Raw genomic sequence first — 25,702 nt, 5'->3', positions numbered from 1 at the left:
CCCCAGTAGCACACTGGCTTTTGTCCTTCGAGTATATTAAAGACTTCCATGGTGGCACACGCATTGAATCCCAGGACTCGGGAGGCAGAGGTAGGAGGATCGCTGTGAGTTCAAGGCCACCCTGAGATGACAGTGAATTCCAGGTCAGCCTGAGCTACAGTGAGACCCTACCTTGAAAGACACCCCCGCCCATGCGGGGAAGGGGAACTAGCAAATCATGAACTGCACACATTATAACAGTTCCTTATTTTATTGCGGTACATCAAAGTCTGGTTAATTGGTGATACCAACATAAAATACTGGTGAGGAATCCTTTGTTACATTTTTTACCATCCCACCTTAAATATTTGTGTGCAAAAGAATCCACATCACTGTTTGGTAGCAGAGAATCTCTCAGGAAGTTCCCAAGTCACTGAAGGCATAAAACCCAACCAAATGTGGTAAGAAGCCAAAGATTTATCACCCCTTCCATACACACATATTGGTCAGCATTATATTCTAAAAAATGATTACACCTAGGCCATGCAAAACTGTACAATAATATTACAATGAGAAAACACCCTAAAAACTTATAAAATAAAATAAATGACAATATACTATCAAATCAAAAGGAAGGTCATTTTGTTTTCAGAGATGTCAAGGCTGATTTGTCAGTCTCCTGTAATCCCAGTGGTGCCTTGTGTAATGCTCAGCCATAGAGCGCCGCCTCCTGGGGGTGGCGGGAACTGCACTTGTCCGAATACGCCTCTCCTTAGCCAGCAGGCCCCCACAGAGAAGTCTGGACTCGGGAAGAGTGAAGGTTCTGACAAGGAAGGAGCATTTCGAAAGGGTGCAATGAAATGCCATGCAGCCTAACTCAGGCTGGCCAGGACGTGCCCAACTAATTCCCTACTGTGCTCAGTGGACTCAAGGTGCAGCCAAAAGTGACCTGCCAGAGGAGCGTCAGGATCCGGGGGGGGGGGGGGGGGGGGTGTGGTTGAGGGAGGGACAGAGAACCAAGTAACTGTCAAGGCCCACACGCAACCCAGTGCATTGGAGCGGATGTCGGTCTACCTTGCTCTGGCTTTTCCTTAATGATACCTGAGATTCTACACAAGCCAGCTGGTCTTTCTCAAAAGTACATGTGGCCACTAAGTAACAAAATGACATGATATGGAACCATGCGGAAGGAGAGAGGCTAAGAGCTAGCAGGGAATGACAGGTTGCTGTAAACATGAGAGGAATCTCAGGTTCCTCCCTGAAGCCTGGGGATAAGAGTTGGTTGGAAACTGAATAGGTGGGTCATCTTTAGTTTTATCATACGGTGTTAAAGCTGTGCTCCCTGGGAAAGAATACAGATTGCTAAGTGTGGGGAGAGAGAGAGAGAGAGTGTGTGTGTGTGTGTGTATGTGTGTGTGTGTAAATACATACACTTACTAAATTCTGCTCTTTAGAAATCATTTGAAAAAGAGGAAGGCTTTGTTTTTGGCAAAAGGAATATGTATTTTATTTTGTACACCCAAAAAGAACATGACAAATTGTCTAGAATTCAAAGGACATAAATTAGCTGGACATAGCACCAAGTACTAACCCACATTCACTATGCCAGAAATGCCTCTGAACGTACTTTTCCCTTTAACTGAGAAGTTCCTGTGACCACACAGATTTTTTTAAATGTCCTGCATGGACTTTAAAAAAAAAAAAAAAGACCTCAAATATTTCAGAGCAAATCAGCTTTTATGTGGTCTTTGCTACTGATTTCTTTGAGAGATTTTTGTTTTGTTTTTTTCCCTGTCTTTTAGTCTATTCCCCACCATCTCCAATTGCTCTTCTTTTAAAGCTTCACATTAGCTTCATAGTAAGGTGGGGCCGCGGCGGTAAGTCCAGCAGGACAATCATTATCTGAGGAAGATTTCCCCAGGCACTACTTACTACTCCCCTGGTGGGTTCTGCACCTCAGTCCTGCTGGCAGAGTCTTCACACGCTTTGGGCTGGGAGCTACTTTTGGTGGCCCAGTGAGACGTAACTGCAGTGGGAAATCCAGCAGGAGCTGAGTGTGAGCCCCAGGGCTCCTGTGACACACTCTGCTGGCAGAACTGGGCAGGACTCCCTGCAGGGGAGCCACACTTTGGGTAGGTTTAGGCTGTGATTCTGAAAGGGTTCTTTTACAGAGAAGCATGTATAGGCAACAAAAATTTACAATTAGTTTTCAAAACTAGAAACTAATGGCTCAGTGTGTAGTCCTGTCATTCCAGGCCTGGGTCACTTCTCTGCCTAGAAAGAGGAGTGATGAGGGAGGGGTGGGTGGAGGGTGGAAAGCGAAGAGCGGAGCTCTGAGGAGAGGAGCTGTGTGCCCCGCACCTGGTGTAAGGACCAGGTTCAGCAGTAGCAATCAAACAGCAACTACCAAACTCCATGCCTGACCCTTGATGTTCGGACACACAAGCATGTCTGACAGCGGAGAGCTCTGGGAAATGAGAACTACACAGTGAACTATGCCAGCAGCCGGCAGCGTGTCTAGGAGGTGTTAGAACTGTTCTTCACAGCCCTTTCCCTTTTCTTGCTCCCGAACTTTTTCCGGCACCTCTTAAAGCAGAACTGGGGGAGTCAGGTCTGCTGGCCAGATGGAGCTGGGCCACCACAGCCAGGTTAGCAGTTCTGGAACTACTTGTTTTAGGTGCAGTTTGAAAAGTGTTTCTTTCCTGTCTTGTTTTTTCCTCAGAAACTTAGGTTGGGAGGTGGGTTCTCTACTTGCACGATACTGTAGTTTTCTCCTTCCTCTCCTCATGTGCTTAGCTGGTCACATACCTGTGTAGAAATGAGTCCTGGCTCTCCATTTCATTTCCCGGGGCAAGTGCAAAAGATTCCGAAAGAATCTGGGCTGACCACAGCACAGTGGCCAGGACGGGGTACACTTGGGACTTCCCCTTCCACTGCATGTGGGAAGGAGTATTCGGTCAAGGCTGTTCAAGCTGCTACTTTTGAGGTTTCTAATGATTTTGAAGTGAAAGCCGGTTCCCCAGGCTCTTCTAAGGAGCTCACACCCACTCTCAATCCAAAAGGATTCTACCCAGGACAGACACCTCACTGAAACTGGGGAGGGCTGTGATTTGGCCAGGAAAAATAAAGCACACTGCAGACCTTCAGATGCCACCACGTTCTGTGCCCTTTCTGACAGAAGAGGTCAGAAGGTGACAAAATCAGATTTTTTACATTCATTTGTGCAAGATAAAAAATAAGAGGGAAGTGTAGATCAAATTCTTACTAGAAAAAAAATTATCTTGGGAGGTGGTAAGTGCCTTCAAAGCTACTTCTCACAGGAGCTTTGAATGCTCAAACTACGGTGTTCAGGATGTCCTCCATCCCCTGGCACCCGAATCTCCAAATGCTCTCTACAGACCCCCAGGTGACTGCAGCCTGTCCCAGCTGTGGACAGGGCACCACAGGGTCCTTGACTTCTCCTGGTCTCTTTACAAATGTCACTTGAGGCCTTTCTACCCTGTACATGACTTAGCTGGGAAACAGACAAGAAACAACATTTCTTTAAATTAAGCACTCTCTTATATATGCATCCATCTCTCATTGAATACAAGGTGCTCCTTTAACTATATACATTCAGTATTTAGTGTCTACATTTATGTACTTATTTAAACTCTGTACGGTAGTAAAATATGCATTGTTTTAAGTCGTGAGGATTTCCTGGCAACAACTGGGCTGGCGCTGGCTCGGTGGCTGCGGGCCTGGCCGCAAGGTATCCCCCACTGCGGCGCCGCGGCCAGAGCACAGCTGTCTAGTGAAGCGACCTGTGGGAGGTGACTGCGCGCCTGGGAGCAGCCCCGTGGGAGGGCATCACGCCAGTCTCAGCTGCTGACGAAGGTCACCCGCAATGCTGCTGCCAGGCATGTTGTCAGAGGGCGGAGTCCATACCCTGTGGCTGCTGCCAGCCCCTGGACCTTTCCTGGCTGGGGGGGGGGGGGGCGAGATAGGGAGCAGAGGCTTACAGTAAGGGGGGCTGGATGCAGACCATGCCTTCATGGGTCCCAGCTCCCACGGTCGGTACTCTCCAGAGAGAGGCTCTTTGTCTTTCGGGGTGAAACAGGGCTTGGGGGGCTGCTCAGGTTGGAGCTGTTGGAAGCTGTGGAATGCCTTGGAGAATCTGAGTCCTGTAAGGCCAAAGGAAGGCACAGATGAGAACCAGAGGGAGACAGGTCCTTCCAGCCACCTGACCCAAGCACCCAGGGGCTTCTGTACCATCCGCACAGAAGATCACGGTAAATGCCTCCAGTCGTTCCTGCAGGCCTTTAGAAATCCAGGTATTTTCATTTAAAAGCCATTACAGGCCTGCACACTTCTGGGGAACACTGAAGTTTGAACCAAGTGACAGGCCTTGCCTGTCCCTGGCGGGAGTGAGTACCAGCCCGCGCTGCAGCTGAGGTCAGCAGCAGGGTGGCCTGGGTCACAGCACTGGTCTTTATGATGTGTGGCAGGCACGGAAGTACCTGTGCCCACTCACCTCTCCATCATAGCCCCTGGCCGGGGCGTCACTTCCTTGGTCCATGCCTCCTGATGACGAAGAGCCCTCTGACGGGGAGGGCAGGGGCTGCCGCCTCCCACTGTGGCTCCCTCCTGAGAACTCCCTCTTTAGTGCACTGCCGTTCTGTGCTGATGACCCTACAGGACACCATACAAGGAAGTTCACACACACAGCAGAGGACAATCCTGTAGAAGTGTACAAACTGCCAAGATGCAAGTCACCCTTCCCTCAGGGCAAGTCCAGCTGCAGAGTCTGAACTTCCCCCATAAACTCCTGAGTTTGGAATGCTTGGTCCCCAAGTGGTACAATCTGGGAGGTGGAGCCTTGCTGGAGGAGGTGTGTAGCAGTGGCGGGGTTTGCAGTGTCATAACCAGCTCCCCCTTGCTAGAGCTGGGCTCACTCTCCTGCGTTGGTCTCTCGGCAGAGGTCTCTGCTCGTGCCATGCTGTCCCTGCCATCATGGAGCTTCCCCTCGAGACTGGAAGCCAGATCAACTCCTCCTCCCTCCAGCTGCTCGCTGTCATGGGTTTGGTGCGGCGACGACAAGGTGACCACACGGGCCCTGACTCAGAGTTGAAGGATGTGCCCGTCATCCTCTGCTGCTAAGGACTCTGGCAAGTGGGCACTACTCTCCAGGCTCTGCTGTGCCCACAGAGTTCTTTCACTTCCTGCCAGCTGCTACTGCTCTTGGAGTCTATCCCATCGCTGGAGTCTGGGGGGGGGGTGTCAGCATCTTTCACACTTCTGTCTCAACATTTACACAGTCATGCTACAGTTGTGGGCCTGTCTTTCTCTAGACAGACTGTGGGATGACAACAGGTTCAAAACAGATGTGCTACATGTGGCAAAGACTGTCACTTGACTGGGCTCACTTCTCTTCAAAACAACTCTCATGAAAAACCACTTCACTCTACAGGGCATAAAACCTGTTAGAGGAGTGAAATGAAGGTGCATTTCTTCAAGATCATATGTAGGATATTTTGGCCATAGAGTCAGGTCATGGAACGGGGGAGGAGGGGGTATGAAGGAACAAACCATCAGTGTCCACAAGAAAAGGGAAGAAACAATCTTGGAAATGTTGGGAGTATGGTTAATGCCTACATAAAGCTTTCCCTACCAATGTTTAGTTTTTGCTTTAAAATATTTTTTAATCTGGGCTGGAGAGATGGCTTAGCAGTTAAGGCACCTGCCTTTGAAGCCTAAGGACCCAGGTTCAGTTTCCCAGATCCCATGTAAACCAGATGCACATGGTGGCACATGCATCTGGAGTCTCACCCCTGCCCCAGTGAATAAAGGCCTTAGTGTGCCCATTCTCTCTCTGTAATAAATAATTAAAAATTAATATATTTAAAATTTTTTAAATCTTGCCAAACTTCAATGTTAGGACCAATGGTCCCAAAGCACTTTGAGACAGTTTGACTTCTTAAGGATTTCACTTTTACAAGAAAATTGTCATGTAATGAAAACTGAAGCATGTCTGTCTGTCTGTCCAGTGACCACAAACTGTTGAAGTGCTCATGCAGACAACTAAGCAGGAATCTGCTGGGTATAGACTGTTCTAGGTATAGACTCACAAGCTTTTCCCTTCACCATTTCATGACTAACCTCTGAAACAGACAGACAGGCCTGTGTGTGTCTTACTTCTTACTTCTAGTACTGGCTAGAAACTTTGTATGAATCACAATGCCCTAAAAATACAACTGTCCAAGTCCTTGTTAGAGAAAGTAGATCTGTGTTGGGATTTAAAGTTGAACTTTGAACCCACTCTGCACCTGACATGCTGGCATGATGCTAATGCCCAACAGTAGACACATTTCATTAACAGTATATGCTGTCTCGTAGATTCACTGCTCTTCTTTTTTTAAAAAGTTGACATGTCAAACATAATCTCTGCCACCTTTGCATGCAGAATCAGTAACTATTCCTCTCTGCTCTTTCCCTGTATACGGTAAGTTCAATACTCTCTTTCAAATGTAAACACCTTTGATGATTAACATTTATAACCAATCCCCAGGGGCAGGAGATTAGGCTCAGTGGTTAGGGCATTTGCCTGCAAAGTCTAATGACCCGAGTTTGATTCCCCAGGACCCACATAAAGCCAGATACACAAAGTGGAGCATAGGTTTGGAGTTTGTTTGTAGCAGCTACAGGTCCTGGCATTCCCTTTCTCTCTCTGCCAGGCATGGCGGCACATGCCTTTGATCCTGATACTCAGGAGGCTGAGGTAGGAGGATTGCTGTGAGTTTGAGGCCAGTCTGAGACTAAACAGTGAATTCCAAGTCAGCCTGGGCTAGAGGGAAACCTACCTCAAGAAAAACAAATTCACCAGATGTGCTGCTTTTGTTAAGTTCCTTACTTACCTCCTACTAGCACTTTTTACCTATAGCTGTGACAATGAACATTCCCTAATAAAAGGCAAGCTTCCCTTTCAGCTGTGCTTATCCAGCCAGTGTTTGCCCTGTTAGTCTGAGATTGTTCTGTCACCATTCCACAAATTATTCCTGGGTAAATGCTGGAAGTCCCTCTTCTCCTATATTTGTTTCTAATCTACAGATGTTAATTCCTGATTTAACTGTTGTGTGTGTATAATGTATGAGTGTCTGCTGCTCGCCATTGTGTATACTAGGCTAGCTGGCCTATGAGCTTCCAGGGACTCTCTTGTCTCTGATGCCTACCTCACTGTAGGAGATGGGATTACAGGTACATACTATTGGGTCTGGCTTTATGTGGATGTAAACTCAGATTTTCATGCTTGCACAGCAAGTGCTTTCACACAGTGAGCCATCTCCCCAACCTCAATTTAACTCTCAAAAGGTCTCCTGACAACTGGGGAACATCTCTGGGTGGGAACCACTTCCTTACAGCATGCCTCTCTCATCCTTCAGCTTCCAGAGCACTATCAATGGCCCCATGCTGATTTCTACCTGGAAGAATGTTCCTTTGGAAATATACTTTTCACTGTGATTGTCCCTCCCTGGAGCATAAACTGGGAAAAGGAACAGTCATATATACTTTTCTCCCAATGCCTAGCTGAGTGTATTGTTATGATTTGCCATTATGGGGGCTGGGGAGATGGTTAAGTGGTTAAGATTGCTAACTGCTTAGGCATGAGGGACTCTTGGGTCAGAGATGGCCAAGTTTGACTCCCCAGAACCCTTAAACATAGCTGGGCATGACCTTGCATATATGTAAGCCCAGGCAACAGGGAAAGAGACCAGAATTTCTGGGGCTTGCAGATGGACAGTAGTTCCAGGTTGAGGGACAGACCCCCGACTCAAGGAAAAACAAGGATGAGGGGGCTCGAGAGATGGCTTAGCAGTTAAGGCACATGCCTGTGAAGCCTAAGGACCCTGGTTTGATTCTCCAGGTCCCATGTAAGCCAGATGCACATGGTGGTGCATGCATCTGGAGTTCGTTTGCAATAGCTACAGGCCCTGGCGTGCCATCCTCATTTTCTCTGTCTCTAATAAATAAATAAATAAAAACAAAAATATTTTTAAAAACCCAAGGGCTGAAGAAATGGTTAAGGTACTTGCCTGCAAAGCCTAAGGACCCAGGTTAAATTCCCTAGTACCCACAAAAGCCAGATGCACAAAGGGGCGCATGCATCTGGAGTTTGTTTGCGGTGGCTGGAGGCCCTGGTGTGCTCACTCTCTCTGTCTCTCTGCCTCTTCCCCTCTCTACCCCTCTCAAATAAATAAGCAATATAAAATAAAAAGAACTGCAAAAGTCATTCTTAAAAAAAAAAAAAGGCCGTGCATGGTGGCTCACACCTTTAATTCCAGTACTTGGGAGGCAAAGGCAGGAGGATCACCTTTAGTTCAAGGTCACCCTTAGACTACTGTGAGACCCTACCTTATAAAACCAAAAGAAAATAAATAAATAAATAAATAAAAACAAGGATGAGTGTTAAGAAAAGGACATCTGATGTTCTCCTCAGGCCACCACATACATATATACATACATGGGGTGTACATGCCTGAACACATGTGAATCTATTACACACCACATACACAACCATGTACACACAAAAAGAGAGTTTTAAAAGTTTTTTTTACAATATATATTTTTATTTGACAGAAAGTGGTGGGGGGAGGGGGAGAATGGGTGTGCCAGGGCCTCCACCCACTGCAAACAAACTGCAGATGCATGCACCATCTTGTGCATCTGGCTTATATGGGTCCTGGGGAATCAAACCTGGGTCCTTTGGCTTGATAGGCAAGCATCTTAACCGCCATGCCATCCTTCCAGGGTCAGATTTGTTATTTGAAAGAAAAAAACTGCTAGAGGGGCTGAAGAGATGGCTTAGTGGTTAAGCACTTGCCTGTGAACCCTAAGGACCCCGGTTCGAGGCTCGATTCTCCAGTACCCACATAAGCCAGATACACAAGATGGCATATGCATCTGGAGTTCGTTGGCTGGAGGCCCAGATGCACCTATTTTCTCTGTCTGTCTGTCACTCTCAAATAAATAAATAAAAATAAAAAAAGAACTGCCCGGGATTTTCATGGCCGTCCTTACTAACAGTGTGTCTCAATCAAATTGTTCTTTCTACTTTTCTGTCAGTTTTTCTCACTTACACATGGGAAAATGAATCTCCCCTCTTGGAATCTTTGTGAGTACTCACTCCATTGGGGTCAGCACACAAACCAGAAGGGTGAGAAGAAGCAGGTGGTACCTGACCAGAGTCTCCCCCAGTCTCTCCCTTTCCACTGTCATCTACACATGCATGTAACAGAGTTTAATACCACTTTAGGGATGTGTGTGTGTGTGTGTATACACACATACACATATGTGTGTGTGTGTATATATATATATACACACACACACACACACATGCACACACACATATTTGTATATATACACACATACCCATGTACACACACACACACACACATATATCAGTATTTTTATAGGTTTGTGTGTGTATTCATGTGTGAGGGTGCATGTATACTTGTATGTGTGTGTAGGAGGCCAAAGGACAACTTCAGAAATCAACATTTGCTGGTTGGTAACAACAAGTGCACCCAAACAGTGCAAAAATGCATTTCCTGACTGAAAGACTTTTACATGTGCACTTTGATTTAGTGCAATCAGTTTCTCTTAAAGATCAGCAATTTGTGAATGAGGAAATATTTTAATGAAGTCCACAATGCCAAGTATTTGAAAAGCATCTCTGTTGGACACTAATCTAATGGCAGGAAGCACACCTTTGAGGTCACAAAAAATAATCCTTAAACCCAGCACAGTCTGGCTAACCTAGAAACTACAGGATTGTTTCAGTCTCTAACTTCACTGTGTATACCCAGGGAACTACCACAGACCACAGTACACTTGGGTATGCATCTGTGACTGTCCTTGCACGCTTCTGTTCAGGTGGACAAACCTTACCTTAGGTGTGCACAGGCCCCCCGCCCCCAAGGAAGCTGGCTGCCTCTCGGCAGTAGCTGAACTGTGCCATAGGACACCTGTTTCTCTTTGTGGCCCCTCTTCTTCAATTCTTACTTTTACCCCTCCTCCACAGCCACTGAAGCTTATTCCCCCACTTGTGGCCACTTACGTGCAGACAGGCCACTGCTGGCGCTCATGGAGCGGCCTGGCTCAGGGCGGGACTTGGTGATGGAAGGAATACTGACCGAGCCACTGAATACTGCCCGACTTTCCTGAGGGCGTGGGTTCTGGAAACACAGAAGGTATACTCTTCAGCTGGAGGACATGGGCATTCTGAACAGGTGTCCACCTTTTATTGGAATTCTCAAGAAATCAAGCGATCTTGACCAAATGATACAAAGAAAGAAACAGAAGCTTCCTAATCCCTCCTACCCACAGTAGTAGCAAAACCTCACCACAAAATCTGTCTTACCCCATCAAGGAGTACTTATCAATAAGCATTTCCGGGGGGGGGGTGTGAAAATGGTAAGTATGAGTTATATGGTTAGAAGACACAGCACAGTGCAGAATTACATGGACGTCTGCAGAGAATTGAAGAGAATTGTGTAGGAGACCATTTACTTAGAATAACTTAGCTAAGTAAGTCTGTTTGGAAGGAAGCCAATTAAAATTATATTCTTGTCAAACAATGCCTTACCAACATTAAATGTGTCATCTGCATGGCCATGGCCCCAGTCACTTGCCATCTTTACTGGCTCCCACACAGTCGTTCTGTGTACCAGAAACCCTGTATGGCACAGCACAGCCTGGATGGTGCTTGTAGCCAGGGAATATGAGTTTGAAGCCTCTTTCTTCACCCCACGCTTTCTAACTAGAAGAAAGGGATGTTGAGGTTGTCAGAGGCTCAGAGGAAGGAAAGGTGTTTCAATACACCTTCTAAATCCTATGACAGGCAAACTACATAGGCCATATTGCTTCTTTAAAATGAGTTCAGTTATATTTTGATAATTTCATACTATCTGGAATGTATTTTGACCCTAATGCCCTCTCATTCTCCTTTCACTCCTGCTGAACCACTGCTTCCCAGCTAGTCCCCTTCCTACTTTCATATAATCCACTGACACTAATTAGGGTCATTTGCCTGGGTTTTGGGGGGTTGTTTTTTGGTATATAGGCAGCGTATGAGTGGTTATACCACTGGAGAAAGTGATTCCCACCCCCAAGTAACCATTAATTACCATAAGTTCCTGGGGCAGGGGGCTTCATGAGATCCTCCCCTGTCCATGATGGACTGTTGGGCCAAATCTTGTGCAGGTAAAGACATATTATTAATCTCTTTCACCATTCACAATACTTCTTCCATGTGTGGACATAGTCCCAACTTCTTGCAAATATTTTTTTGAGATAAAGGACTAGATTTCTTTGATTTTTTAAATAGATTTATATATATATTTATTTGGAAAACTCATCAACTTTTTAATAGTACTCTGCACAGTCACATGAAAAATGGTGAGTGCAATGGCCCATTTAGCACCTCCTTCCTGCTGCCTGTCCTTCGCTAGGTGTTCAGAAAAGCAAAGATAGAGGCAGCTTGGTGTCTAGTGAGCACAGGCTAGATCCACAGAGCCCATGGACAGGAAGCCTCAGCCTGCTTAGCTTTGTGCTTGTTTCCTCGGCTGTATTAGGGGCTGATGAACACCTGTCTCAGAGGTTTCTCTTGAGGATCCTGGTGGTCACTTTGCAAAAGGAAAACACTTGGGCTCACTAGGTGACACTCTTGCCTTGCTCTAATGACCTAACATGGCCAACTGGCACCAGCAATGTCAACCTTCCCTTTTGTCACACCAAAATACTAATTCTGCTGGAAGGGGTTGGCCACAGATGTGACAAGAGTGTAACTTAAGGAAAATTCAATGAAAAAAATTCAAAAGGCAGTTAAAACATCAAGCTCATGACTTTTCCAAAGGATGGATTTAAGAAAATTCCCAAGTCTGACTGGGTTGGGGTGGGAGTACATGCCACTTAGCCTGAGAGAAGTGACCCTTTGTATACTTATCTTGTTTCTACACTCAGAAACCCCATGAAGGTTATAGCCACTATCATTAACCAAAAATGACATAAAGGGGGCTGGAGAGATGGCTTAGCGGTTAAGGTGCTTGCCTGAGAAGCCTAAGGACTCATATTTGACTCTCCAGATTTCATGTAAACCAGATACACAAAGATGAGGCAAACTCAAGGTCACACATGCCCACTAGGTGGCACAAGTGTCTGGAATTTGATTGCAGTGGCTGAGGCCCTGGTCTCTCTCTCTTTAAAAGGCGTGGTTGGTGCACACCTTTAATCCCAGCACTCCAGAGGCAGAGGTAGGAGGATTGCCTTGAGTTCAAGGCCACCCTGACACTACATAGTGAATTCCAGGTCAGCCTGGGATAGAGCAAGACCCTACCTCAAAGAGACAAACAAACAAACAAAAAATGACCAGAGGGCTGGAGAGATGGCTCAGTGGTTATGGTGCTTGCCTACAAAACCCAAGGACCTGAGTTCCATTCCTCCAGTACCCATGTAAAGCCAGATTTGCAAAGTGGCACACATGTCTGGAGTTCATTTGCAGTACCTAGATGCCCTGGAATGCCCACTCTATCTGCCTCTTTCTCTCTCTCTCTCTCAAATAAATAAATAAAATTAAATAAATGACCAAGAAAATATACTAATACAAATCATAGCTAAGTTAGTTCCTTAAGAGATTTTCCTTTCTCCTCATTATCAAGATAACAGTAGACTATGAATGATAATGAAATGCTGAGAGACCACAACTCCTGTGAAATTATCAGACATTAATAAAATTTGTTGTTTCTTGTCTATCCTCTACTCCAAAGAGAAAAACTGAAGAGCTGACCATACTACATCATGCTTTTTTCAAATGCAATAGAACACAAAACAAACTCGTATATTTATTTATTTTTATTTCTATTTTTTTTTTTTTGTTTTTTCGAGGTAGGGTCTCACTCTGGTCCAGGCTAACCTGGAATTAACTCTGTAGTCTCAGGGTGGCCTTGAACTCACGGCGATCCTCCTACCTCTGCCTCCCGAGTGCTGGGATTAAAGGCGTGCGCCACCACGCCCGGCAAACACGTATATTTAAAGACAATACAAATATCTGCCTGCTTTACTGTTTCAAAACCAGCGAATCTTGAATCCCTTGGGGCTCAGGAAAGACTACTCTCTCTTCTGGCAGCTTAAGAGAGTCAACTGGGGACACTGGTCCATACAATTAGGCCCACTCATCTTTATTTTGCTTGTTGTATGACTTACATTTGCTTGGGACTCAGCTAGCTAGCCAGTCAGTGTTGACAGAAATCTGTCTTAACTGAATGCTTTGTAAGGTTCAACAAGAGAAAAGGTCTAACTGTTTAAATGCTAATTTTATTTTCCCAAGACAGGGTCTCATGTAGCCCAGGCTAGGTCTCGGATTCACTACGTGGGTGAGGAGAATCTTCAACTTCTTCTTCTTCTTCTTTTTTTTTTTTTTTTTTTTTTTTAGGTAGCGTCTCACTCTAGCCCAGGCTGACCTGGAATTCACTATGGAGTCTCAAGGTGGCCTTGAACACACGGCAATCCTCCTACCTCTGCCTCCTGAGATGAAAGGTGTGCGCCACCACACCCGGCAATCATCAACTTCTTATGCTCCTGAAAACTATACACTTCCTCCCTCTCTCCCATCTTGCCTCCTATCTTCCCTTCCTTCCAGTTCTGGGGGTTAAATGCAGGGTCTTGTAAATTCTAGACAAGTGCTGTACACTGAGCTATATCCCTAACCCTTAAAGGCTACATTTTACCTAGATCACTAGGTGTATACATGTTGGACTTCAAAATTGAATTTTTAACCCATTGCACACCTGCCTTGCTAGCATGGTGCTAATCCCCAGTAACAGGATCATTTCATTAATCTTGTATATGCTCTTTTCATATATTCTCTGTTGCTCTGTTTTTAAAGGGCTGACTTGTTGGTCATATATTTTTTATTTTCTGTTACTCCTGCACATAGAATTGACAACTTTTAACTCTTCTCTGCTCTTTCCCTAGACAGGCCAAGTCCATACTTTCTTTCAAGTGTCAACTCCTTCAATGCTTAGCTTTTAGAAACAATCCCCAGATGTACTCTCTCTAACTTCCTTAACTACCTACTACTTGAACTTACAAAGCCAAGCTCCCCTTTCAGCTGTGGGCTTCTCCAGCTGGAGCTCACCCTGTGAGGCCAATCAGTTACAAAGTCTCTTTGTTTGAGATGGTGTTGTATCATCATCCCACAAATTATTCCCTCTTTTTCTACATTTGTCCCCCTAATTGTCTACAGCCTCATACCTTCCAAAGACATAACACGCAGAAGGCAGCCCCTCATCCAGAATAGTCCCCTTGGGGATGTTCACTTATTTGGGGTGACATAGGCCAGCCAGCTCTGCTTGTCTGGGAAGCATCCAGTTCATGACTGTAGTTTCATTTCCTTGGCCATCTCATCACAATGACTGCAGTTATGACCACACTGAACTCCAGCATCTAAAATAGGCTTGGGCTGGGTGGAGTGGCATATACCTTTAATCCCAGCACTTGGGAGACAGGTAGGAGGATCACTGTGAGTTTGAGGCCACTCTGAAAATACAGAGTGAATTCCAGGTCAGTCTGGGCTAGAATGAGACCCTACCTCGAAAAAACAAAATAAATAAATAAGTAAATAAAAAAAAATATATAAATAAAATAGATTCTGAATAATACTTGCTAAATAAATTAACTCTCATTCAGGCAGTAGGATTAATTGGTAATGTAATTTGTAACGTTCAGATTATGAGTCTTTCTGTAGAAGATACAGTGATCTACTTCATACTGGTTTGACATGACAGTGTGGGTATGGCTGTGGTGGGTGTGAGCTTTCAAGATACAAACTACTTATATCATTTGGGCAGAATGCTATTTTCTGGGAATCACTATGTAGTCTCAGGTTGGCATGGAACTCACAGCAATCCTCTGACCTCTGCTTCCCAAGTGCTGGAATTAAAGGCTTGTGCCACCATGCCTGAGGTGGGGAAGAGAGAGAGGGAGAGAAAACAGACTGGGGGCAGGGAGGAAAGAGGGAAGAAGGAAGAGAAGAGAGGAGAGGGAGAAGAGAATGGGCACAACAGGCCCTCTAGCTGCTGCAAACATAGTCTAGATGCATTTGCCACTTTGTGCATCTGGCTTTTTAATGTGAGTACTGGGGAATCAAACTCAGGTCACTAGGTTTTGCATGCAAATGCCTTAACTGCTGAGCCATCTCTCCAGCCCAACAGTAGCAGTAGCAATTTGTGTAATTCTTTTTTTTTTTTATTTGTGTAATTCTTAGCTACCTGATCTATATGCCATCAAAAGACAGCTGTCTTCTTGGCTACAATATGGTATAGATCAAATAATCTAACACAAAACATAAAAAAAAAAGAAACAGAAATACTTAAGACAGAAGTAATAAAGACACGTTGTAATGTGATTAAAAAAACTTTGGTTTTAATGAAATTCTGGAACTGGATGCTCAGTTCTTAGGCAACCGTGACACCAAGGAAGAGTGATAGCTCTGGATGAGTCACCGCAGACAGCAGAGCAGTGCCAAAGCGCTGGCAAGCTGGCAGCCAAGTGGCGCCCCAGTGGCCACCCCACTGCTGTCAGAGGTAACTGTACTACTGGCTTTGCAAAGTCCATGTAATTCTGTGTGTGACCTGCTTAAAGCAAACTCTTCACCTTATTTTCTCCAAGAACATAAAGAATTTAAAACCAAAACAGTCAATGCTAGCAATTCAACATTCACACCAAGAACAGCCTCGTGATAAGACACAGTGCATGTGCACAGTGCAGCCAAGGGATCAGAGGAAATGGAAACTACCCGTCAAGCTGTCCCATAAATCATATATAACCTATAATAAATGGTGAAGATTAAGTTTATATATGCCAGTTATTACACACCAAAATTGAAATAATAAAGGATTGATCCACAGAAAAAATACTTTATAAAAAAGCGTATCATTTAGCCAAATAAAGTTACATAAACTTTATTTAAAAAGTATTAAAAAGCTGAAATTGTTGGTCTTTTTACTCACAAACGTGCTTCAGCGAAGGGCAAAGTCACACTAATGTGCAGTGTTCTCCTCACAGACAGCTAGTATAAGCACTTCCTTACATGGAGGGCCATGACGATGCATACTTGTGGCCAGGCAAACTAAGGCTGATTTTTATCATGGGTAATTTTGACAAGTAAGACATTCTGTTAGTATTGAAATTTAATGCCAATGACACTGAGAACCTAATTTAGAATAATTTTACAATACAAATAACTAATTTTGAATTGGGAAATTATTACATGCACAAATTTTAGAAATTAAGGCATTTTACTAAGCTGGCATGATACAATCCAAATATTTTAATATTTGGTTTAATAAAACTAACTTCCCTTGAATCTCCAGTAGGTGCCATGTTTCTTTAGAAAGTTGCGTCCTTTTTTTGTGTGTTTGTTTTGTTAGTTAAATTTTCATATCTTGGAATCTGGTTGGAACTGAATGCATGTCAGCAACTCAAAAATTTGTAAAAATCTACTTTCTTTTTGGAAGTGTGCCTGTTACTCACTCGTAATACTATGCCATTATTTCAGAGACTTTAAAGCTACTTCACAAAGAATATTCAGTAGGTCTGTAGATAGGCTCTACCAGAGACATCCATCTAATCAAATATAAAAAATTTCTCTAAACCAAAGTAGTCACAGGGTAATGAGCTATAAAAAAGTTCAAACACTCAGGGAACCCTTTTCTGGTTGTTTAACAGAATAAAAATCTGCGTGGAGTTTGTTTTTTTAAAACATATTATCCAAAATTGAAAATAATATGGTAGGAAAACTTTTATCAAACACAAACAAATATCTAAAACTAGGAATTAATATAGAAATCCTCCCTACTCTTCTACAAAACTCAGTGAGGAGGAAGAGGACGATAAACAGAAGAGGAAGGGAAAGAGTAGGAGTTAAGTTAGCAGGAGAGAACTGGGCCAAAGGAAAACATTCCAAAAATGGTGCCACCTCAGCGGAGTTACTCATTAGGCTCGGCAGTAGGAAATCCGCATGTGTTAGTAAAGTTAGCATCTGACTCAGCCGTTCATACCCTCAGAGTCACAGAGCGTGGTGTACCAGGGGCAGAGCGCAGGGACGGGGAATACTCAGGGTTTATGGAATCAGGAGAGAGAAACTTTTCGGCGGAATTAACAGTCATGTGATAGATGTGCTCAAAGTTGCTCGGAGAGGAGATCAGACCGTGATGATGAGGGGATGGATAAGGGAAACCTGGCTATCAAAAACAACAGAAAAAAGAAACAAGGTGTAAGGTGATGCACATGTATTCGGAAGCTCTTTGTGACACTTCATATAACATGCATATAGAAAACAATGAAGCAGGATTTTAAATCAGACTGAGCCCTCATGAAATATTTTTAGGCCTTGGAAAGTTATATTTTGTAATCTTATTGTCAGTTAATTTGCAAAAGATCATTTTCCTGACAAAAATTATTCTTGTACCTTAGTCAAATGAGCAGAAGCAGGATTTTTAAAGATGCAGACTTTCAGAGTTGAATACAGTTATTTTCTTATGTGATACAATCAAAACATGACAAAAATGTACCCAAAACATTAAGCATAGAAAAAGCAAAGAAACATGGTCTGGAGCTGTAGCTAAGTGGTAGAATGCTTGCCTATCATGTGTGAGGTCCTATGTTCAACTTCTAATACCACCAGGGGGGGGGAAAAAGGTAAAGAAACAGCTAAGAATAAGAATTTAGTTGTTCTAACAGGCATGCTCCCAAATTGCTTCTTTCAAATCTGAAACCACTCTTGGTTCTGCACACACAAGCACAGGACATGTGCTGCTCTTACTGATCTCACTTTACAAAAGCAGAAGTGAAGAAGATTGTGAGATACAATTATTCCTGGTTTACCTTTAAGCCAAGTGTGTGTTTAGTAAAGGCAACATCTTCCCTTTAATAGGTGAGCATAGTTTTAAAAGTGGGAACGGGACTGGAGAGATGGCTTAACAGTTAAACGCTTGCCTGTGAAGCCTAAGGACCCTGGTTCAAGGCTCAGTTCCCCAGGACCCACGTTAGCCAGATGCACAAGGGGGGACACACATCTGGAGTTTGTTTGCAGTGGCTGTAGGCCCTGGCGTGCCCATTCTCTCTCTCTCTTGGCCTCATTCTCTATCTGTTGCTCTCAAATAAATAAATAAAACAAAAAAAAAGTTAAAAAGTGGGAGTGACGTAACAGAGAAAGACGTGCTAGGGCATGCTGACTGAACCCAGCGTGGATCATTTGGGTGAGATGAGCTGATTCATAAAGATTAAAAAATAGTATCTCAAGAATTATGTAGGCCTAACATAAAGCTTCTATATGAGATCTTGCTTTTGTTTTAGAGACATAAGATCTGTGCTTTCTAAGGTTGCTTATAAAAAGTACTGATATACAAGCAATGTCAAATTAAGCCAAATTACCTTTCTTTGAATGTTTTGGATGGACCCAGGGCCTCACAATACTGACCGAGTGCTCTATCACTAAGCTGTACCCCCAGCCCAAGAAGCAAAATTAGTTCTTAAAGCTCCCAAAGGTCACCAAGTTAGATATTTTGTCTTTATTCAATAGCTTTAGGAACAGGTGAAATGGACTATGCTAAAAAAACAGTGGTAAAAATATTCTTGTATTCAGTTACGAGAAAAAACTTTCCTTTATAACCAACAACTACTCATTTAAAAGAGAAAATAATAAAGAAGATTGAAGAAAACTAGTTTACTATATCTTTCTAAGACATGACACTACCTCAAGTGTTCTTGGCACATTAAGATACATATAAAAGGTTTACATCTGAGACACAAGATGGGAAAATAGTGACTCCTTCACTTAACTACCCCTCCATATAAAAGACAGAAGCAATTTCATAATCTGGCATAAAAGAAACAGAATTAAGCTTCTAAAGATAATTAATTTTCTAAGTTCTTAAATATTTCACAGGAAAGCAATATTGTTTGAATATGATGAAACAAAAATGACTGGGGAACATGTTCTTTGCACAGATAGTAACATATGCCTTGGGTATTTGAAAGCCCTCATATATTAGCAGATAAATTTAATTCACATTGTTTTAGAAATAGTTCATATTTCCATTTCAGTGGAAGGAACACATTTATGTATTTTTTATTTTTTGGTTTTTCAAGGTAGGGTCTCTAGCGCAGGCTGACCTGGAATTCACTACGTACTCTCAGGGTGGCCTCAAACTCATGGGATCCTCCTACCTCTGCCTCCCAAGTGCTGGGATTAAAGGCGTGTGCCACCACACCTGGCCTCACATTTAAATCTGGGAATACTTGTAAAAATATAGCTTTTTGTTAGATATGTACACTCATACAGACATACATATTATTGTTCTTTTCATTCATGTACACTATTGTATTGCTTACCAGTGTCTACCCCCAGAGAAGCACGGTCCTGAGCACTTACTATGTGCTCAGGAAGTTTTTTTTAAAAACAGTCGAAAGAGGGGGGGAGAGAGAGAGAGGGAGAGAATGGGCATGCCAGGGCCTTCAGCCACTGTGAATGAACTCCAGACACGTGTGCTCCCTTGTGCACACGTGCAACATTGTGCACTTGTGTCACTGAGCGTCTGGCATACCTGGGACCTGGAGATTCGAACATGAGTTCTTGGGCTTCACAGGCAAGTGCCTTAACCTCTAAGCCATTTCTCCAGCATTATTTTTTTTTCAGGGTAGCATTTCACTTTAGCCCAGGCTGACCTGGAATTCACCATGTACTCTCAGGGTGGCCTTGAACTCATAGTAATCCTCCTATCTCTGCCTCCCGAGTGCTGGGATTAAAGGCATGGGCCACTATGCCCAGCTCAGTATTTTTTTTTAAATGTGTGTCTAGTATGTGTGTGTGTGTGTGTGTGTGGTGTATACATGTGTATGTACTAGTGTGGTGTAGTATGGGCTTGTTTACAGCAGACAAAGAAAAACATCAAGTGTTCCCTTTCTGAAGAATTATGTGATGGTTAGTGGCTGGCTATAAAGAGCCCTGGATTACATTATGTTAGGTAGTGAAATGAGAAGAAATATGGGAAAATAACAGGAAATAAACTGCAATTTGGAAACATGTAATCCTTGATGCATACAATATGAGTAGCTGAAAAAACAAGTTTCAGAAATTTACGTCAACTTCATGTCCTGTAAATACAACAATGCTTACATGATAAGAAAAAAAATTAAAGAAATGGAAGGCACATTAAAAATTGGACAGAACTGCTAGAAAAAAACTCACCTGTGTTAATCCTGAAACCAACCAACCAACCAACCAGCCAGGCAGCCAGCCAAACAACAACAAAAACCTTGCAAGGTGGTCAAGGGATTAACAAAAACAGGTGAAAACAAATTCCCAAAATTAGAGAGGAATAATTATAAACAGTAACCAGCACAGAAGGTCACATGCTATAGCTAGTCAAGAGATGGATGTTTGCAAATATTACCTGAACTTGTTTTACTTATTAATTAAAAAAATACCTTAAACAAAAATATACAGATATAGTCGGCATGGTGGCACACGCCTTTCATCCCAATACTAGGGAGGAAGAGGTAGGAGTGAATTCCAGGTCAGCCTGGGCTAAAGTGAGACCCTACATCGAAACAAAACAAAAGAAAACAAAACAAAACAAAACAAAACAAAACAAAATAAACAATATACATTCAGATCTCTGCTGGGCATGGTAGCGCACACCTGGTGCATTTGGGAGGCTGAGGCATGAAGATGGCTTCAAGAGTGAGGTCAGCATGGGCTACATGAGCACGTATGAGCATAAACAATGCCCTGTTGCAAAACAAACAGAACACAATTTTTCTTTTGCTTTACGTGGTGGGAGAGTGAAGGAAGAAAGATATTGATATAAAATTTCTCCTAACATTTTAACTGCTAACTGTGTCAGGTCATATCTCATTGTGTTATGAAAGTTGGGAACACTTTTGGAATAGTAACCAATAGATTCTAATTGATGGCAGAACAACCCTCTGGAGAATAAGATTATATTAAATACTGATACTCTTCCATCTGAAGGAAAATACTGCAATATGAGGGATATTACAGAATTTCTATAATAATTTTCTATAATTCTTTTCTTATGTAGTTAGAATATATGACATGGTATGTTGTTCTGTAATGTATGTATGTGTTTGAAATTAATATCATGCTATACTTACATAATGCTAACTATACATCATTTATGAAAAAAACCCACATTCCCAAAAGTTTGGTTAAAATAATTCAAACCACTCTTATCTTTTAAATACAGGCTATAAACAGAGTCACATTTCAGCTGTTTGTCATAATTAAAAAGTTCTTTCGAACCGGGGTCCTTAGGCTTGACAGGCAAGCACTTAACCGCTAAGCCATCTCTCTAGCCCTATAAACAGATTTTAAGAGAAGTGAAAAGTTACTGTAGTGGAAAATGAAGAGATTTTTTTCAACAAATGGTGTGAGAACCAATGGCTATTCAGATAGGGAGAACAAACTTCAATAAGTATTTTGTACCATAGAGAAAAGTTGACTGAGACAAGATTTACCAAGACAAGTTGGCCTATATGTAAAAGCTACACAAAGCTTCTGGAGCAAGGTGGCCCTGGGAAAGGTAAAGGTTTCTCAGGTAGGACCCACTACAACGGTCCAGGACAGGAAACAGTGATCAACTAGCCTGCATCAAAGTCAAAGACTTCTTCAACTGGTAAGAAAAATTAAAAGAAAAGCCTCTAACTGAAGTGACATTTTAAGTCATATCTAATAAATGTCTGATACCCAGAATATGAACAGAACTCTAGAACCCCAAGAAAACCACGATTCTCATCTATCAGACAGAAGTGTTGAAGCCCTTCTCTCTGAAGATGGTCAGTGGCAACAGGGAAGCTCATGAAAAGACGAGGTAACAGGCTACTCACGTGCTGGTAGTAAGGGTATGCAGCACACTTGCTGCCTTGTACTCTGAGGGAGAGGCTAACTAGTGCAGCAGCTTTGGCGACCCAGCAGTGTCTGAACTGAAACATCACCTACTATATGAGCCATTCTCCTCCTAGGCTAATTGCCAAGAAAGACCAAACCTGTCCATCCAAAAACCTGTATAGCAAATGTTTACAGCAAATTTACTTGTAAAAACCAAAACTTGGAAATAACCCAGATACCTGCCAACAAGTAAGCAATTAAACAAATTTGTGGTTTATCCATACAAATGGAGAACTACATAGCAATAAAAATGTATGATGTATGAGCCGGGTGTGGTGGCGCACACCTTTAAACCCAGCACTTGGGAGGCAGAGGTAGGAGTATCACCATGAATTCAAGGCCATCCTGAGACAGTGAATTCCAGGTCAGCCAGGGCTAGAGTGAGACTTTAACTCGTAACTCCCCCCCCAAAAAAAATTGTATGATGTATGAGCTGGGTGTGGTGGTGCACACTTTTAATCCCAGTACTCAGGAGGCAGAGGTAGGAGGATTGCTGTGAGTTCAAGGGCACCCTGAGACTACATAGTGAATTCCAGGTCAGCCTGGGCCAGAGTGAGACCTTACCTCGAAAAACCAAACAAAAAAAATGTGTGATATATTAATACAGCAGTAACTTGGATGAATCCTCAAAATAACCATGTATGTGAAAGAAACCAGACAGTAGAGTCTTCACTGTAATTCCAGTTCTGTAAAGTGCAAACTCACCTATAGTAATATCCACAGTGCTCAGCTCAGGACAAAGGCAACGGAAACTCACAGAGAACATGAGAAGCAAACTTTGGAAGGTGTTAGGTTTCTTCATTGTCTTCATTTTGGTCATGTTTTCACAGGTGTGTGTATATGTGTAACCTTACCAAACGGTACACTTCACATGTATGTATTTATAGTGCATCCATTGTACTTCATTAAAATAAAATAGTAAAATAGGCTTCTTAATGAACAGACTCAAAAGCAAAAAAAAAAAAAAAAGTTCTTTCTATTAAGGTATTTTTGTGCCTGACACTGTAACTCCATAAGGAAAAAAACAACACAAAAAACAGTAACAGAGGCTCTGGACTACTGATGGTGCTACATTCATTGCTTAGATTAAAGGAAAAGAAGTCTGAGGATTTTAAGAGGCTGTTGGAATGGGAAAAGAATGGAGAGAAATCTGAGCTCTTACTCCAGGTAAAAGTTGAAAAATAGCATTGCTTTTAAATATAATAGACAAGTACAATAGTTTTTAATATTTAATGTGGTCTTAAATTTTTATTTGGCTTCACTAAAAATTAGCTATTTCCTTCCTTCCTCCCTCCCCCTCTGTGTTTCTCTTTCTTTTTTAAAAAATATTTTATTTTTATTATTTATTTGACAGAGAAGGATGGGCGGGAGAGAGAATGGGCACACCAGGGCCTCCAGCCACTGTAAATGAACTCCAGATGTGTGCGCCACCTTGTGCATCTGGCTAACGTGGGTCCTGGGGATTCGAACGTAGGTCCTTTGGCTTTGCAGGCAAATGCCTTAACCTCTAAGCCATCCCTCCAGCCCTGTTTCTGAGGGAGGGTCTCTCTCTAGCCCAGGCTGACCTGGAATTCACTCTGTAGTCCCAGGCTGGCCTCAAATTCACTATGATCCTCCTATCTCAGCATTCCAAATGCTGAGATTAAAGGCATGTGCCTCCTCATCTGGCCCTATTGGTTATTTTCTAAGTGCAGGTATTGTCCTAAGGAATTTATAGTCAGCATTTCACTTGTTATATCCATCCTATAAGGAAAATATTATTATACCCATTTTTGTTTATTGTTTTAAAGAGATATTACAAATTAAGAGGGGAGAATATGAAGAGCTTCTGCTCGTGAGAAGGCAGGAGTGGGTAAAGTCCTTGATCTATCGAGTTTTTTGTATTTTATATTTACTCAGCAGAGCTAATGAAAATCTCTGTTCCAAAAGGGTCACTATTGTGAATGATTTCATATAACTTCATAAAGAATGAATTTTACTGTGACTATGTAATAGTAATCCTTATCATAATAACATCTTAAAGATAAAAAAGATAATAAAGCATGGCCAGGTGACTGAGACATTTGTAACAAAGTGCTCAGACTGAAAGTAGACTTACGTTTTCCCCATGAAATAAACAAAAATATCTTTTATAAGTTAACTAAAAATGTTCACTGGGGACATTGCAAGCCTTTTATTTGGCCAGCCAGGCCAAATGAGCCAACAGGTGCAATAGTGGCATGTCTGTGGAAACCAACTGCTTTCTAATTGGACTGGAGGCCTGCTCCATGGGAGGGAATACATCCCTGATACTGAAAACTTAAAACAGGGGTAGTTATGAGCCCTAGGGGTGTAACGTCTGCTGCTGTCTGGCTAAATGTATACACTATGCTTATCAAACTGCTCAGTAAGTACTTCTCTTAATGTTCATGCCCTTATATTAATGTTACTCTCACTTTTGGTACAGAATCTTCTCTTTTCAGGTGGCAGTGACCTTGGGATGACTCAGAAGACATCATGGTGCTGGGAAGAAGTGACAGGAGTGCTCAGCTTCTCTCTATCACACCTTCCAAGGCTCAGGGTCCATTGCAGAAGAGGTGGCAGAAAGAATGTAAGAGCCAAAGGAAAGGTAGTACTCCTTACAACGTGCTCCTTCCAGACACAAAATGGCCTGGATATCCATGACCTCACAGTGCCTGACACTACCTACACAAGACCACCATAAGAGGAGGAAAAGATGATGACATCAAAATAAAAGAGAGACTGATTGAGATGGGGAGGGGATATGATGGAGAATAGAGTTTCAAAGGGGAGAGTGGGGGGAGGGAGGGTATTACCATGGGATATTTTTTATAATCATGGAAGTTGTTAATAAAAATTTGAAAAAAATATTCACTGGATGGGCTGGAGAGATCGGTAAGTGGTTAAGGTGCTTGCTTGCAGAGCCTAAGGACCCATATTTGATTCCCCAGTACCCACATAAAGGTTTACAAAATCTTATAAAAGAGAGCTGGGTATGGTGATGCACACCTTTAATTAGAGCACTTGGGAGGGAGAGTTAGGAGGATCACTATGAGTTCAAGGCCACCCTGAGACTACATAGTGAATTCCAGGTCAGCTTGGACTAGAGCAAGACCCTACCTCGAAAAATCATAAATAAATAAGTAAGTAAATAAAGCTCATGGGACTGGAAAGATGGCTTAGCAGTTAAGCGTTTGCCTGTGAAGCCTAATGACCCCGGTTCAAGGCTCAATTCCCTAGGACCCACATAAATCAGATTCACAAGGTGGCGCATGCATCTGGAGCTCATTTGCAGTGGCTAGAGGCCCCGGCATACCCATTATCTATCTATCTGACTCTTTCTCTGTCACTCTCAAACAAACAAACAAATAGTATTTAAAAATAAACAAATAAAGCTTCACTTTACATCAAATTGAATTATTTTATTCTCTGTCATTTCTTCTATTACAGGGGAGTTGGTAAACGAGATTAATTTAAGACTATTTCCTTAAAAAGAAATTGAGATCAAGATTAGCCATCATCTCCCAAATTACTTGCAATCTCCACTGACTAAAAGGGTCATATCAAGTTTTAGTAGTGGGCTGAAAGAGTGTGGTATTGAAAGGTTAACAGCAAACAACTCACATAGTTTGCTAATTACTAGTATTCTTCATCTTAACAGAACAAATGTATAAATCCAATCTTCATACTGTTAAATACAATAATCTCCCTGTGTCA

The 25,702-nt window shown here is 42.7% G+C and overlaps 1 protein-coding gene across 11 annotated transcripts in view; it reads right to left on the bottom strand.

Annotated features, from left to right (window-relative positions):
- Positions 1-234: 234 nt before the first annotated feature.
- Positions 235-25,702, bottom strand: part of Cdc42bpa (CDC42 binding protein kinase alpha) — a 296,605-nt gene continuing 271,137 nt past the window's right edge. For 6 of the 11 annotated variants that reach the window (XM_045157767.1, XM_045157773.1, XM_045157792.1 and 3 more), the window contains 4 exons: positions 17,073-17,255; positions 10,073-10,190; positions 4,493-4,650; positions 235-4,142 (listed from right to left, as the gene is read on the bottom strand). In XM_045157767.1, the coding sequence (XP_045013702.1) occupies positions 4,011-4,142; positions 4,493-4,650; positions 10,073-10,190; positions 17,073-17,255 (591 nt within the window). In that variant the 3' untranslated portion in view covers positions 235-4,010. The remainder of the gene's footprint in view (positions 4,143-4,492; positions 4,651-10,072; positions 10,191-17,072; positions 17,256-25,702) is intronic. The other 5 variants (XM_045157818.1, XM_045157782.1, XM_004653262.3 and 2 more) reach the window with 2 other exon arrangements.

This window comes from Jaculus jaculus, chromosome 1 (assembly GCF_020740685.1).
Source record: "Jaculus jaculus isolate mJacJac1 chromosome 1, mJacJac1.mat.Y.cur, whole genome shotgun sequence".
Lineage (NCBI taxonomy): Eukaryota > Metazoa > Chordata > Mammalia > Rodentia > Dipodidae > Jaculus > Jaculus jaculus.
This window is presented reverse-complemented; position numbering and strand designations above follow the sequence as displayed.